Source organism: Myotis yumanensis, unplaced genomic scaffold, assembly GCF_028538775.1.
Source record: "Myotis yumanensis isolate MYYU_CA2020_CCGP unplaced genomic scaffold, mMyoYum1.0.hap1 SCAF_9, whole genome shotgun sequence".
NCBI classification, from domain to species: domain Eukaryota; kingdom Metazoa; phylum Chordata; class Mammalia; order Chiroptera; family Vespertilionidae; genus Myotis; species Myotis yumanensis.
Genome location: NW_027223760.1, coordinates 2,496,805 through 2,511,323, shown reverse-complemented (window position 1 = coordinate 2,511,323; position 14,519 = coordinate 2,496,805). Strand labels below are relative to the sequence as shown.

At 58.0% G+C, this 14,519-nt stretch overlaps 1 protein-coding gene across 3 annotated transcripts in view; it reads left to right on the top strand.

Annotated features, from left to right (window-relative positions):
* Positions 1-14,519, top strand: part of DPP6 (dipeptidyl peptidase like 6) — a 592,252-nt gene that overhangs the window by 529,177 nt on the left and 48,556 nt on the right. For all 3 annotated transcript variants that reach the window (XM_070423592.1, XM_070423590.1, XM_070423591.1), the window contains exons 11-12: positions 3,004-3,127; positions 6,138-6,176. In XM_070423592.1, the coding sequence (XP_070279693.1) occupies positions 3,004-3,127; positions 6,138-6,176 (163 nt within the window). The remainder of the gene's footprint in view (positions 1-3,003; positions 3,128-6,137; positions 6,177-14,519) is intronic.

Sequence of the window (14,519 nt, the reverse complement as noted above, 5' to 3'; positions counted from 1 at the left end):
ATAAAATAATAAATTATATATATAAACTGTTCTGTGCCTATGGAAACCATTGTGATTAAGGCTATTCACTGGCTTGTAGACCTACTGATTCTTACATCAGTAAAAAGTCTAGGGCCAAACTATAGTATTAGCAGCTTCTCATATACACCCCTATCGTGAGGGTTAGAATATTTTAAACACTATCTTGGCCATTTTTGTTCATTTCTTCTTATATATAAAGTTTAGAATTATTTTGTTAGCTGACCCTCTCTTGGAAAAGAAGCTCCTTGCTCTTCCTATTAGAATTAAATGGCTTTCTTTCACAAATGTGAAGTACTCACCGTGGGGCGAGCTGTGCGAAGTGCTGAAGGTACAAACGTGAGGAAGGCGGGTACGGCTGCTGCCACTCAGCACTTACTGTGACCAGTCAGTTCTTCCCAAATGGTCATGATTTTGAAAGCTTGACCACGTTTAGTGTTTTTATTCTAGGAACATAGTGTGTTTGCAGTCCTTTCTCTTAAACGCTGTCTTTCTGTTTCATCAGTTGTGTTTTTGTATTTAATCTTCCTTGAAAAAAATTACTCAATTTTTCTAATTCTATGCAATATTCACCCAATACTTATTTTATATTATTTTATTACCTAATAAGGACTTTTTACATTTGCATTCAAGTTTTGTGATCAAATTGGTAGCAGTTTGGGACCAGATGGGGCTGAATGGACTTTAGAAATTATCTTCTCACATGCTGTGCTGTGACTCTGAGCCTTTACCTGTGACTGGCCCTCAGAGACGGTCTAGTCAAGAAGATCGCTCTGCATTGGTTGTTAAAGCACGCCGGGGTGTCACAGGCCATCAGGCCCAGAACCGGGGAACAGCGGAGCAGCCAGACCTCTATCCTTTGTCAGTCGTGTTACCGGTGCCCGCAGAGCACGGGGCCTGGGAGAGCACGCCTGCTGTTTGACTCATTTGCCTGGGACATGGGGGCTGCATGCTCAGGGGTGCGTCCTACGCAGCGTCTCTTCCTTGCCTTTGGACATCCCCTCCCTGTTGCCCACTCTGGCTGCTCTTGAAGAGCATTCCCGGGGGCCCTGCCCCTGAGCCGGGCAGGGCTGCCGAATCCCCCTCGGCCTCTCCAAATCCATCTCTCTGGCCTTTCCCTTCACTTCTCTGTCGTCCCCTCAGCTCGCCCTGGAGGTTAGCCTCACGTGCTCCTCTCATGTTTTCTGCGTGGTTTCCTCCACCCGCATGTGCTCACGACCTGTGTTCTCCCCGAGGACAGAGCCCACCCCCGACGTCCAGCCACAGACGGGGTGGCGAGGCCTCGCTCCTCTCCTGCCCATGGGTGCTGCGTCGCTGCTTCTCTGAGGGACTCTGAGCAGAGCCTCAGCGCGGCTCCTGCTCCACTGGGCTGAGGCGGGTTCCCTCCCACCGCCTGTAGGATGGTTTTGTTTGAATTCTACGTTGATTGGTGTCTGTGACGCCGCCGAGGCAGGAAAGCCAAGGTTGGTGCTGGCTGGTGCTCCCAGGAGGGCAGGGCAGTGAGTGGGCAAGAGAACATGCCCCGCCCCCAGCCGGCCCAACCCACGGCCCCGCGGTGGCAGCCATCGCCGCCGCCTCCCTTACAGCCGGAGACTTGCAGCGCATGTTGGGGGCTGCTGTGCCTTTTGCTCCCTAAGCTTCACCCAGGTGGACTATTTTCTGATAGAGCCGGCGCAGGGGTCGCTGACCCACGCGCCACACCCTCCAGGTGAACATCGGCATCTCCGGCCGTGGCCTGACAAGCGGAGTGAGCGCGTGTCCGTCCCCACGGCTCTCCCACTTCCTGCCTCTTCATCATCTGCCCAGCAGGGACTCAGACCACGTGTGATGTAATTCAAATAAAAGTCTTCCCTTTGGAGCAGGGCTAGGCCTTGAGTTGATTTGAAGGGCCTGAGCACATCCATGTGTTTATGGTGCAAATATTGAGGAGCTGCTCAAACCCACCATTGCACTCGCGGCTCCGAGCCTTCAGCGGGCACAGAGGCGCGGCCTTTTGGAGCAGGAGCCACAGGCCTGGGAGAGAGCAGGTCGGGGAAGCACAGCCAGGCCCCACGGGCCTGGGCGCGCTGGGCAGACACACGCAGAAAACGGTGCTGCAAAGAGGCTGGAAACCTGGAGGGTTGAAACCCGTAAACACTGGCTCCCCTTGCCTGACCCACCGCCATATTCTCTGTAAGGTCGAGGACACGGCCCCGAGCAGTTGCCCCGCCTGCCCTCCACCGACCAGTTTCCCACGGGCTCCTGGCTCAGGTGAAGTGGCTAAAACCCTGACAACAAAAGGGGAGATTGAGGTCAGCACAGCAATGAATCTCCTGGTGAGCGGAGCTTAGGGCAAGCCCCGGGCTACGCCAGCCTTTCCGTGGACGTGGTTAGGAAGTACACGGAGGCATCTTTCCAGCTGGGAGCTGTCGAGCGACATCCTGCAGTCTCTAGTGGCAAAGGGTCAATAGGATCACAGAGGCCGTCCTAAGCGGCTGCCCTCACTAGGGGTGGACAGGGGCAAGCAATGGGAGGAGTGTTCACTGGCCTTCAGAATGTTCTTCAGGTTCACCTGCGAATATTCTCCTGTGCATTTATTTTCTTCTTCCTCTTAAATGTACTTTTTCCCCTAAAACAAAATCCCAGTGTTGGAGGGCCCTGAGCAACTGGATTAATCACCAGCAGCCCCAGTCCCTCCTGCTGATATTAGCACAGAGCTCCGTGGTGTTTTCGGGCCTGTGACCTCTAGGCTGTCGAGCCAAGTTCACGGGCACCGAAGCCAGTTTCTCAGATTAGCCTAAGGATGTGTTGGGTACCTCGTCACTACGGGAGAGGGAAATGGCGCACAGAGCCTTCCTCAGGGCGGCGGGGCCTTCCCACCGGAGTTGGGAACCCCCCCACCCGGACGTGCTTCTGCTGTGGCCCCGACGTCCAGGGCCCAGATGAGCCATCTCTGGTCCCGTGGCTCCGGCCAAGCCGCTCACCTGTGTGCCTGTGTGTTTCCAGGGAATACTACATCACCATGGTGAAGTGGGCCACCAACACCAAGGTCGCCGTGAACTGGCTGAGCCGGGCGCAGAACGTGTCCATCCTCACCCTGTGTGACGCCACTACGGGCGTCTGCACCAAGGTACGGGCAGGGAGCACCCAGGCCTCGGCAAGACCACCCTTGAGCCCTTTGGGCTTGGTAGCTGCAGGCAAACGGCTCAGCTGCTTGCTGGTCAAGGTGGCAGCCTGCATCCAAGTCTCTGCATTGGTGCCATCTGGTGGGTGGCTGCAGTACTGCCGAACACCCGGGTCTTGCTCTTTCAGTGCCTTCGGGGTGTTTGGCCTTGAATTTTCATTTCCCAACTGCAGAGGAAAAGGCTTGCAAAGCCACTCTGTTGGGACTCGGGAGCCGCCATGCAGCCGCTCTCGCTGCACTGCCTCAGTGAGGCGCGGCGGTCTGTACTGAGACCGAGGGGTTCGCACATCACTTAGAGCAGATCCAGGTTGTTCTGAGGGCTCGCTCGAGGTGAAGGAGGAAGGATGGACACCAGCTAGGAAGCTGGGAATTGCTCCTAATTCTTACCTGTGCCCCTGCGAGTGTCCCCCACCGAAACGCCATGGCCAACAACAGCCCTGGGCGCCTGGAGGTGGGCCAACCGCCTGGCCAGCTCCCGGTTGGGATGTGTTTGATCTTCTATTAGGCTTACTCCACGCATTTCGGTAGGCCTACTTCTCATTTCCTTTCTAAACTCCCTTAATGTATCTGAACAAGGATTGTTACTCAGAGTTGGTAAGTCCACATATGCACGTACGGGTGCACACACAAATTCCTAAAACAAACAGCACTTGCGTTTGCTTTTACATGGGCACATGCCAGGTCAGGGGTGACCATCTAATAGGGACCTGCCAGGCCAGGGGTGACCATCTAATGGGGACCTGCCAGGTCAGGGGTGACCATCTAATAGGGACCTGCCAGGTCAGGGGTGACCATCTAATAGGGACCTGCCAGGTCAGGGGTGACCATCTAATGGGGACCTGCCAGGTCAGGGGTGACCATCTAATAGGGACCTGCCAGGTCAGGGGTGACCATCTAATAGAGACCTGCCAGGTCAGGGGTGACCATCTAATGGGGACCTGCCAGGTCAGGGGTGACCATCTAATAGGGACCTGCCAGGTCAGGGGTGACCATCTAATAGAGACCTGCCAGGTCAGGGGTGACCATCTAATGGGGACCTGCCAGGTCAGGGGTGACCATCTAATGGGGACCTGCCAGGTCAGGGGTGACCATCTAATAGGGACCTGCCAGGTCAGGGGTGACCATCTAATAGAGACCTGCCAGGTCAGGGGTGACCATCTAATGGGGACCTGCCAGGTCAGGGGTGACCATCTAATGGGGACCTGCCAGGTCAGGGGTGACCATCTAATAGGGACCTGCCAGGTCAGGGGTGACCATCTAATAGAGACCTGCCAGGTCAGGGGTGACCATCTAATAGGGACCTGCCAGGCCAGGGGTGACCATCTAATGGGGACCTGCCAGGTCAGGGGTGACCATCTAATAGGGACCTGCCAGGTCAGGGGTGACCATCTAATAGAGACCTGCCAGGTCAGGGGTGACCATCTAATAGGGACCTGCCAGGCCAGGGGTGACCATCTAATGGGGACCTGCCAGGTCAGGGGTGACCATCTAATAGGGACCTGCCTGGTCAGGGGTGACCATCTAATAGGGACCTGCCTGGTCAGGGGTGACCATCTAATAGGGACCTGCCTGGTCAGGGGTGACCATCTAATAGGGACCTGCCTGGTCAGGGGTGACCATATAATGGGGACCTGCCAGGTCAGGGGTGACCATCTAATAGGGACCTGCCTGGTCAGGGGTGAGCATCAAGTGGTAAAAGTGCCCCATCTTCCAAAGGATTCCACCTGCATGGAGTTGTCCTTGGAGCTGGGAGAATGACATTTCTTGTTTGGGGATACTTGGTTTTGGCTCTGAGCCACACTATAAGACCGCCTCATCCTGAGCGGTAGCCTGGTCCTGAGCCGTGGCCTGGTCCCGCGCTGTGGCCTGGTCTGGAGCCATAACCTGGTCCCAAGCTGTGGCCTGGTCCTGAGCCGTGGCCTGGTCCCAAGCTGTGGCCTGGTCCGGAGCCGTGACCTGGTCCCAAGCTGTGGCCTGGTCTGGAGCCGTAACCTGGTCCCAAGCTGTGGCCTGGTCTGGAGCCGTAACCTGGTCCCAAGCTGTGGCCTGGTCTGGAGCCGTAACCTGGTCCCAAGCTGTGGCCTGGTCCTGAGCCGTGGCCTGGTCCTGAGCTGTGGCCTGGTCCGGAGCCGTGACCTGGTCCCGACAGTAGCCAGGTCCCAAGCCGTGGCCTGGTCCCGACAGTAGCCAGGTCCCAAGCCATGGCCTGGTCCCGAGCCGTGGCCTGATCCTGAGCCATGGCCTGGTCCCGAGCCGTGACCTGGTTCCAAACTATGGTCTGGTCCCAATGGTGGCCTGGTCCCGAGCTATAGCCTGGTCCCGAGCTGTGGCCTGGTCCTGATGGTGGCCTGGTCCCGAGCCGAGGCCTGGTCCCAAGCTGTGGCCTGGTCCCGAGCTGTGGCCTGGTCCTGATGGTGGCCTGGTCCCGAGCCGAGGCCTGGTCCCGATGGTGGCCTGGTCCCGAGCTGTGGCCTGGTCCCGAGCCGAGGCCTGGTCCCGAGCTGTGGCCTGGTCCTGATGGTGGCCTGGTCCTGAACTGTGGCCTGGTCCTGATGGTGGCCTGGTCCCGAGCCGAGGCCTGGTCCCTAGCATTGGCCTGGTCCCGATGGTGGCCTGGTCCCAAGCCATGGCCTGGTCCCGAGCTATGGCCTGGTCCCCATGGTGGCCTGGTCCCGAGCCGAGGCCTGGTCCCGATGGTGGCCTGGTCCCGAGCTGTGGCCTGGTCCCTAGCATTGGCCTGGTCCCGATGGTGGCCTGGTCCCAAGCCATGGCCTGGTCCCGAGCTATGGCCTGATCCTGATGGTGGCCTGGTCCCAAGCTGTGGCCTGGTCCCCAGTGGCCCCAGGGCTGTCTGTGTTGATGCAGCCATGGAGCACGGGAAGCAAACTGCTTCACTCTGTGGGTCAGGGACATGGTGGCCCCAAGGCCTTTCTCTAATGCCCTTATTTCATTTCAGAAACACGAGGATGAAAGTGAAGCCTGGCTCCACAGACAGGTAACTATTCCACGAGTGAGTTCCCACACTGGGGGCGTTTGCATCTCACAATGACCCGGGGGGAGCCCCAAGCAGACGCTAGGCATGCGTGGCCCTGGTGAGCCCGGCCGCCTGCCGCCCTGCTCCCTCCGTGGCCCTCGCACTCCTGGAAGGCGGGCTCCGAGGAGGATGCTTGAAAGTCGCTGCTCTTGACAGCCTACAATGTGTGGTGAGACCTCAGGTCTCCGGTACATGATGCCCTGCTGGTGAAGGAAAAATGGTGAGTTTTCCAGAAGGAGAGGAAACATGGGCAATAGTTCTGTTTTCTCTACGTGGTCTCGTCGGGTCTCATTTGCAGCGGATGCCGCCAGGGTTCAGCATGAGCCTCCCAGGGACGAGACGTCAACCCCACTGCTGGCTTCCCTGTCTCTGACCCAGTTAAGAAGTGCCCTCAGAGAGGCTCTGGGAATTGAAAATCACAGGAGGTCAGGGAGGCCTACAGTTACTCACTCCATAACCAAAAATATCCTATATAATAAAAGGCTAATATGCAAATCAACCAAACGGCATAACGACCAGTCGCTATGATGTGCACTGACCACCAGGGGGCAGACGCTTAAGGCAGGAGCTGCCCCCTGGTGGTCAGTACGCTCCCATAGGGGGAGCTCTGCTCAGCCAGAAGCCGGGTTAATCGCTAGCAAGTGCAGCGGGGGTGGCAGGAGCCTCTCCCACCTCCGTGGCAGCACTAAGGATGTCTGACTAATGGCTCGGGCCTGCTCCCCTTGGATGTTGTCAGTCAGACATCCCCCAAGGGCTCCTGGACTGCAAGAGGGCACAGGCTGGGCTGAGAGACCCCCCCCCCTCCAGTGCACAAATTTTGTGCACCATGCCTCTAGTGCAGGGGTGGGCAAACTTTTTGACCAATTCAAACTAAACATCATTACATAAAAGGGTACAGTCTTTTTTTTTTTTCGTTTTATTCATTTCAAACGGGCCAGATCCGGCCTGCGGGCCATAGTTTGCCCACGGCTGCTCTAGTGTGTGTGTGTGTGTGTGTGTGTGTGTGTGTGTGTGTGTGTATATGTGTGTGTGTGTGTGTGTGTGTGTGTGTATATTAAACTTACACAAAAAAGAAAACCCTAAACATTGGTATATTCTGCTTTTTTTCCCTCTGTCCACATGGGCGTTAGAAAGGACGGGGGGACCTGTCGGGGGTTACTTCCCTCTTGCCCTGCCTAATGGGAGGAAGACGGTCTGGAAATGCTGGGGGAAGCTCACGCCGGATCCGAGTGGGAAATGTGGCGAGGGAGCCCAGGTGTGCTCCTTTATCGTGTGTGGGACCACGGGGGCCTGGGCCGTGCACCTGTCCACGTGGCTCCACGTTCATTCCAGCAGCACCGACTGTGCACCCTCCTTTGTCTGCGGGCCGGCGATCGACCCCAGCTTCCCGTCCGTTGTCTCTGGTGGGGGCCTCAGACACGGACACTGTTGCTTTTAAATGTGTCCATGTCTGCTCCCTGCCCATCTTCTCCAAACGCAAATGGCCACAGTGGCCACGGATTTTCCTCTGAACAAGTTTGAGTTCCAAGTCCAAGCCTGGAACAAATGCAGCACGAGAGAGCGAGGGAGCCTAATATTCGCTAGGGCGCTGGGCTGGGCAGGGCTGGGCGGGGGCTGGGATAAGCCCTCGACTGCCACCTGGACGCACCGCGTTGAACACAGAGACCCATGGTAACATCATGGCATTCCCCTCCATCAGATAAAACACTGCGAGACGAAAGAAAGGCCAGGAAACGCCGCTATCTGCCCAGTTATGTGTCCAGCTACTGTTTATGCGTCGGCGGGCACGTGCGGACGCTGTGGGTGTCAGTGACTCAGCTCCTCCTGCTGAGCGCGGGCCTGCTGTGGCACAGAGCCTCCCACGTGAGGGCCACAGCCCTGGCTCGGCTGCTGGTGGACTTTGGGTTGTTTCCCCTTCTGGCTCTGTGAACACCTTGCTGAGCAGGAGAGCACCAGGCACAGAAGACCACCCGTGGTCCACTTCCGGTGAAATGTCCAGAACAAATGAATCTGCGGAAACAGAAAACTGCTATATGATTGTCTAGAGATGCCGGGAACGGCCAGGGGCTGCGTACGGTGTGGAGGCTTTGATTGGGGCGATGGGAACACTTTGGAACTAGTACGGATGGCGGCAGCACAAGCTGTGAATAGACTAAATGCACTGCTTGGTTCGCCTTTTTGACTCCTGCACGCCCCCTACTGGGGATCAAGCCCACAACCTGGGCATGTACCCTGACTGGGAACCAAACCAGCAGCCTCCTGGTACATGGGACAATGATGCCCAGCCAACTGAGCCGGCTGTTTGGTTCCCTTTTATTAAAATGTTCTATTTTGTGCTGAGAATTTCATCTCAACTTTTTTAAAAATGAGCCAGCTGGAGCCTCAGCTCCCCAGACGTCACAGCAGAAGGGAGGTGAGAGAGCACGGTGACTTCAGAGGTGGCGGACGGGGATGCCATAAACATGCCCTGAGAGCTGAGGTGTCCAGCTGCTGGCAGGCTGGGCAGGGAGCACAGTGTGACCGGGGGCAGCATCGGGACCGGGCTCCGTGGCTGCCATTTGTGACTGACCAGGAGGCCAGGGCAGAACTTACCCAGGCTCCCTGCACTATGCTTCTCTCTGGGAGGCGGGGCTGTGGGAGAGCCTGTCAGCTGTCCGAGCCCCTCTCCCTGCCCCCCCGCCCCGTCCCAGCACTCCGACGGGGCACAGCACTCCCACAGGCACAGCACTCCCACGGGGCACAGCACTCCCACGGGCACAGCACTCTGACGGGACACAGCACTCCCACGGGCACAGCACTCCGACGGGGCACAGCACTCCCACGAGCACAGCACTCCCATGGGCACAGCACTCCCACGGGCACAGCACTCCCACGGGCACAGCACTCCCATGGGCACAGCACTCCCACGGGCACAGCACTCCCATGGGCACAGCACTCCCACAGGGCGGAGCACTCCCACGGGCACAGCACTCCCACAGGGCGGAGCACTCCCACGGGCACAGCACTTCCACGGGCACAGCACTCCCACGGGCACAGCACTCCCACAGGGCGGAGCACTCCCACGGGCACAGCACTCCGACGGGCACAGCACTCCCACAGGGCGGAGCACTCCCACGGGCACAGCACTTCCACGGGCACAGCACTCCCACGGGCACAGCACTCCCACAGGGCGGAGCACTCCCACGGGCACAGCACTCCGACGGGCACAGCACTCCCACGAGCACAGCACTCCCACAGGCACAGCACTCCCACGGGCACAGCACTCCCACGGGGCACAGCACTCCGACGGGCACAGCACTCCCACAGGGCGGAGCACTCCCACGGGCACAGCACTCCCACAGGGCGGAGCACTCCGACGGGCACAGCACTCCCACGGGCACAGCACTCCCACGGGCACAGCACTCCCACGGGGCACAGCACTCCCACAGGGCGGAGCACTCCCACGGGCACAGCACTCCCACGGGCACAGCACTCCCACGGGCACAGCACTCCCATGGGCACAGCACTCCCACGGGCACAGCACTCCCATGGGCACAGCACTCCCACAGGGCGGAGCACTCCCACGGGCACAGCACTCCCACAGGGCGGAGCACTCCCATGGGCACAGCACTCCGACGGGCACAGCACTCCCACGAGCACAGCACTCCCACGGGCACAGCACTCCCACGGGCACAGCACTCCCACAGGGCGGAGCACTCCCACGGGCACAGCACTCCGACGGGCACAGCACTCCCACGAGCACAGCACTCCCACAGGCACAGCACTCCCACGGGCACAGCACTCCCACGGGCACAGCACTCCCACGGGGCACAGCACTCCGACGGGCACAGCACTCCCACAGGGCGGAGCACTCCCACGGGCACAGCACTCCCACAGGGCGGAGCACTCCCACGGGCACAGCACTCCCACGGGCACAGCACTCCCACAGGGCGGAGCACTCCCACGGGCACAGCACTCCCACGGGCACAGCACTCCGACGAGCACAGCACTCCCACGGGCACAGCACTCCCACGGGCACAGCACTCCAACGAGCACAGCACTCCCACGGGCACAGCACTCCCACGGGCACAGCACTCCGACGAGCACAGCACTCCCACGGGCACAGCACTCCGACGGGCACAGCACTCCGACGGGCACAGCACTCCCACGGGCACAGCACTCCCACGGGCGGAGCACTCCCACGGGCACAGCACTCCGACGAGCACAGCACTCCCACGGGCACAGCACTCCCACAGGCACAGCACTCCCACGGGCACAGCACTCCCACGGGCGGAGCACTCCCACGGGCACAGCACTCCGACGGGCACAGCACTCCCACGGGCACAGCACTCCCACGGGTACAGCACTCCCACGGGGCACAGCACTCCCACAGGGCGGAGCACTCCCACGGGCACAGCACTCCCACGGGCACAGCACTCCCACAGGGCGGAGCACTCCCACGGGCACAGCACTCCCACGGGCACAGCACTCCCACGGGCACAGCACTCCCACGGGCGGAGCACTCCCACGGGCACAGCACTCCCACGGGCACAGCACTCCCATGGGACAGAGCACTCCCACGGGCACAGCACTCCCACGGGGCACAGCACTCCCATGGGACAGAGCACTCCCACGGGCACAGCACTCCCACGGGCGGAGCACTCCCACGGGCACAGCACTCCCACGGGCACAGCACTCCCATGGGACAGAGCACTCCCACGGGCACAGCACTCCCACGGGCACAGCACTCCCACGAGCACAGCACTCCCACGGGCACAGCACTTCCACGGGCACAGCACTCCCATGGGACAGAGCACTCCCACAGGCACAGCACTCCCACGGGGGGAGCACTCCTACGGGGCGGAGCACTCCCTTGGGCGTCACCTTTGGTCCAGAGGCCATGGACCTGCCCCCTATGCTCACCCCTTCTTCAGCTCTGCAGGGGCCCCAAGACTCTGTCTGTAATACAGACTCTCAGCCTGTGCTTCTCGCTGAGTGGGAGACAGCCGAGCACCCAACAGGCAGCCTGGATGTGACTGGAGAAGCCAGATCTTCCCACACAAATCACACCCGCACTCGGAAAGCAGTGTGAAGTGACTCCCACTCTTTCAGATGTAAACATTGAAGCGCCTGCTGAGCAAACAGCGAGCACCCTCATCCGTCCAGGACAAGGCAGCAGCAGCACCGTCCTGGCCTGAGACGAGCACCCTCATCCGTCCAGGACAAGGCAGCAGCACCATCGTCCAGGCCAGAGACGCAGGGTCCTGGTAGGAGTGTTCCCTCCGAGCGGGTCGGTGAGCAGATCAGTTCCAACCACTTGTCCCGACATCCCTTCTGAAGGCATCTTTCACAAATTATCCACATCCTTCAAGAAGCCCGTGGTCCCAGAAGGCAAGTGAGGAACGTATTTACGCTGGCCCTGCCGTCTGCTGCCAGTGAGGCTGCCGAGTGCCGGTCATCGCAAAGCCGTCCCAGATGCTCACCCCCCACCCGCCCTGTTGGCCCAGGCACAGTGTCATTTGAGGAGAGGACTGGAGTCTGGGACCTCGTGGCAACCTCCCAGAGACCCCGTCTGCTCAGATTAACTGTCCGCTAGATACTCGTTGCCAGGGCAACCGGGTGAGCTAGGTCACCCTGGGGTCCATCGGAACCTCCCCCTCCTCTCTTCCTCCATCTCCCCCAGGGCAGTGGCCCCCACAGAGCTTCCCACGCGCCAACCAGCAGAGGCAAATGTGTGATCCATCCCACGGTGGAGCCCCACCTCCCTCTCTCTCTCCTCTGGGAATATTCCAGATTAACTGGCAGCCCCTCCACACACACACACACACACACACACACACACACACACACACCATCCCGCTGTCCACGACCTTCAGAGCATCCGGATACGAACTCACCAGCAGCCCTGCACCAGGCCATCGCCTTTGACTGAAGAGTCGGTCCTGCAGGTCCATTTCTGACCCTCTTTCTTTAACCAGGATTTCCGTTTTGTGATTTCAAAGTTTGGCCAAGATGAATGTATCGGAACCATGGGGAGAACGGGCAGAAAGGCTGCCCATCCCTCGCGAAGAATCTCAGCAAGAAGAAGGACGCGCTCTGCAAGGATCTGCTCTGAGCAGAGGTGGCCAGGCACCGCGTGAAAAACTCTCTGCGATTCAGAGACACTAGGTGTGCGTCCCCCAAACCCGTGAGCCGGAGCCAGGGTGAAGGCCATTACTGCCTAGAAACCAGCCGCAGGGGGCTCCAGGCTGGCCCTCCCCTGCCCACCATGGGTGTTCCGTGCTTCGCATAAAGATGCCATCCCTGTGATCGACGCCTTCTCAGGATAAAGACGGTGCTTCGGCCCAGAATTAATTCTTCATTCCTTCTATCCCAAGTATTTTTCTCTGTGGAGCATGCCAACCCTTCCCCGTGGTAACATAAAAACCACTCGGACCTGTAAACAATGTTGTGAGTTTATTTGAGCCAAACTGTCGACATATGCCGGGAAGCAGAACCTCAACAAATTGAGATAATGCTCCGGAGAATGGGGAGTTCATACCTTGTTTTTATAAATTACCATCAAAAGGACAATACGGAAGCAGGTGACATGGAATCCATTGGTGATAGATTAGGGAGGTGGGAGAAGGCAAAGCGGGGAAACCTCTGGGATAGGGTCAAAAGTGAAATGATGGACATGTGCTTCTCTTACACAGACGGATACAGGATAGTTAACATAGCTAATAGATGACCATGAATTTGATAACAATAACAATGAGGGAATGTCCTGGTGCCATTGTTGTGCCCTGAGGGGTCCGGGGGAAAAAGAAAGTTACAAGTTACTCAGACACCTTGCAAATATGTTATCTTAGAGGCAAAAAGGCAAACGGGCTCAGCAAAGATCTAAGTTGATCTTTGTCAGGGAAAATGCCGGCCTAGGACGCGACTACCCACTGTAATCTGTTTGTAGTTCATATTTAATTTTCAGACCATCCTTTGTGGTGACTTCAGGTCTCTGAGTTTGCACAACCACCATGCAGGCCTCCCCTGAGCTAGTCAGGTTCGAGGTGGCCCCTTCTGTCCACACCCAGAAACACAGGCGCCGCCGGGGTTTCCGTCCCGCACTTGGCAAACAGCAGTCCGTGTGGAAAGCCGATTACCTGCCAGCTTGCTCGTTTCTCACTTGTAAAGGCCACGCTTCCAACTCCAAATGGAAAAATAAATATTTGCAGGTTAAAGGTTTCATTTCATTGCAAATGTTCCTGGAGATTAAATGTCATTTTAATCACATGTTAGTTTATTCCTCTGGGCACATCAGATTTGCATGGGTTTGTTCTCACAGCGAGATGAGTTTCTGCCCGCCAGCTGGGGCCTGTTCACCATTCGCGCTCATCCCCGCGGGAGGGGGCCTCCTGGAGTCAGAAAATGTGCATGATGTCCAACGGGTTGGTGCTCATGGGTGGAAACTTTGTGACGGGAGCTTCTGAGAGCTGATTGCACCCAAATCCCTTTTTGCCCATCAAGGTGACAGCCACCCACAGGGGCTGGCGGGGCTGAGCAGTGCTGCTTAGCTTTGGGGGACAGGGTGGAGACTGGGCACCTGGCTTTGAATCTAGCCCAGAATTCCCTCCCCAGGACAACTGAGAATGTCCCTAACCCTTGCTTGTTTCTCATCAGCTTTCCTCTAGTTAGAAGCCATGCTGTAGCACAGTGAGCACGTGGGAGGTGGTTCCCTCCCACGACATTCTAGAACGGGTACAAGGATGGACACAATGTTCCTGGGATGGACACAATGTCCCTGGGATGGACACAATGATCCTGGGATGGACACAATATTCCTGGGATGGACACAATGATCCTGGGATGGACACAATGTCCCTGGGATGGACACAATGATCCTGGGATGGACACAATGATCCTGGGATGGACACAATGTCCCTGGGATGGACACAATGATCCTGGGATGGACACAATGTCCCTGGGATGGACACAATGATCCTGGGATGGACACAATGTTCCTGGGATGGACACAATGTTCCTGGGATGGACACAATATTCCTGGGATGGACACAGTGTTCCTGGGATGGACACAATGTTCCTGGGATGGACACAATGATCCTGGGATGGACACAATGTCCCTGGGATGGACACAATGTCCCTGGGATGGACACAATGATCCTGGGATGGACACAGTGTTCCTGGGATGGACACAATGATCCTGGGATGGACACAATGATCCGGGGATGGACACAATGATCCTGAGATGGACACATGTTCCTGGGATGGACACAGTGTTCCTGGGATGGACACAATATTCTTGGGATGGACACAATGTCCCTGAGATGG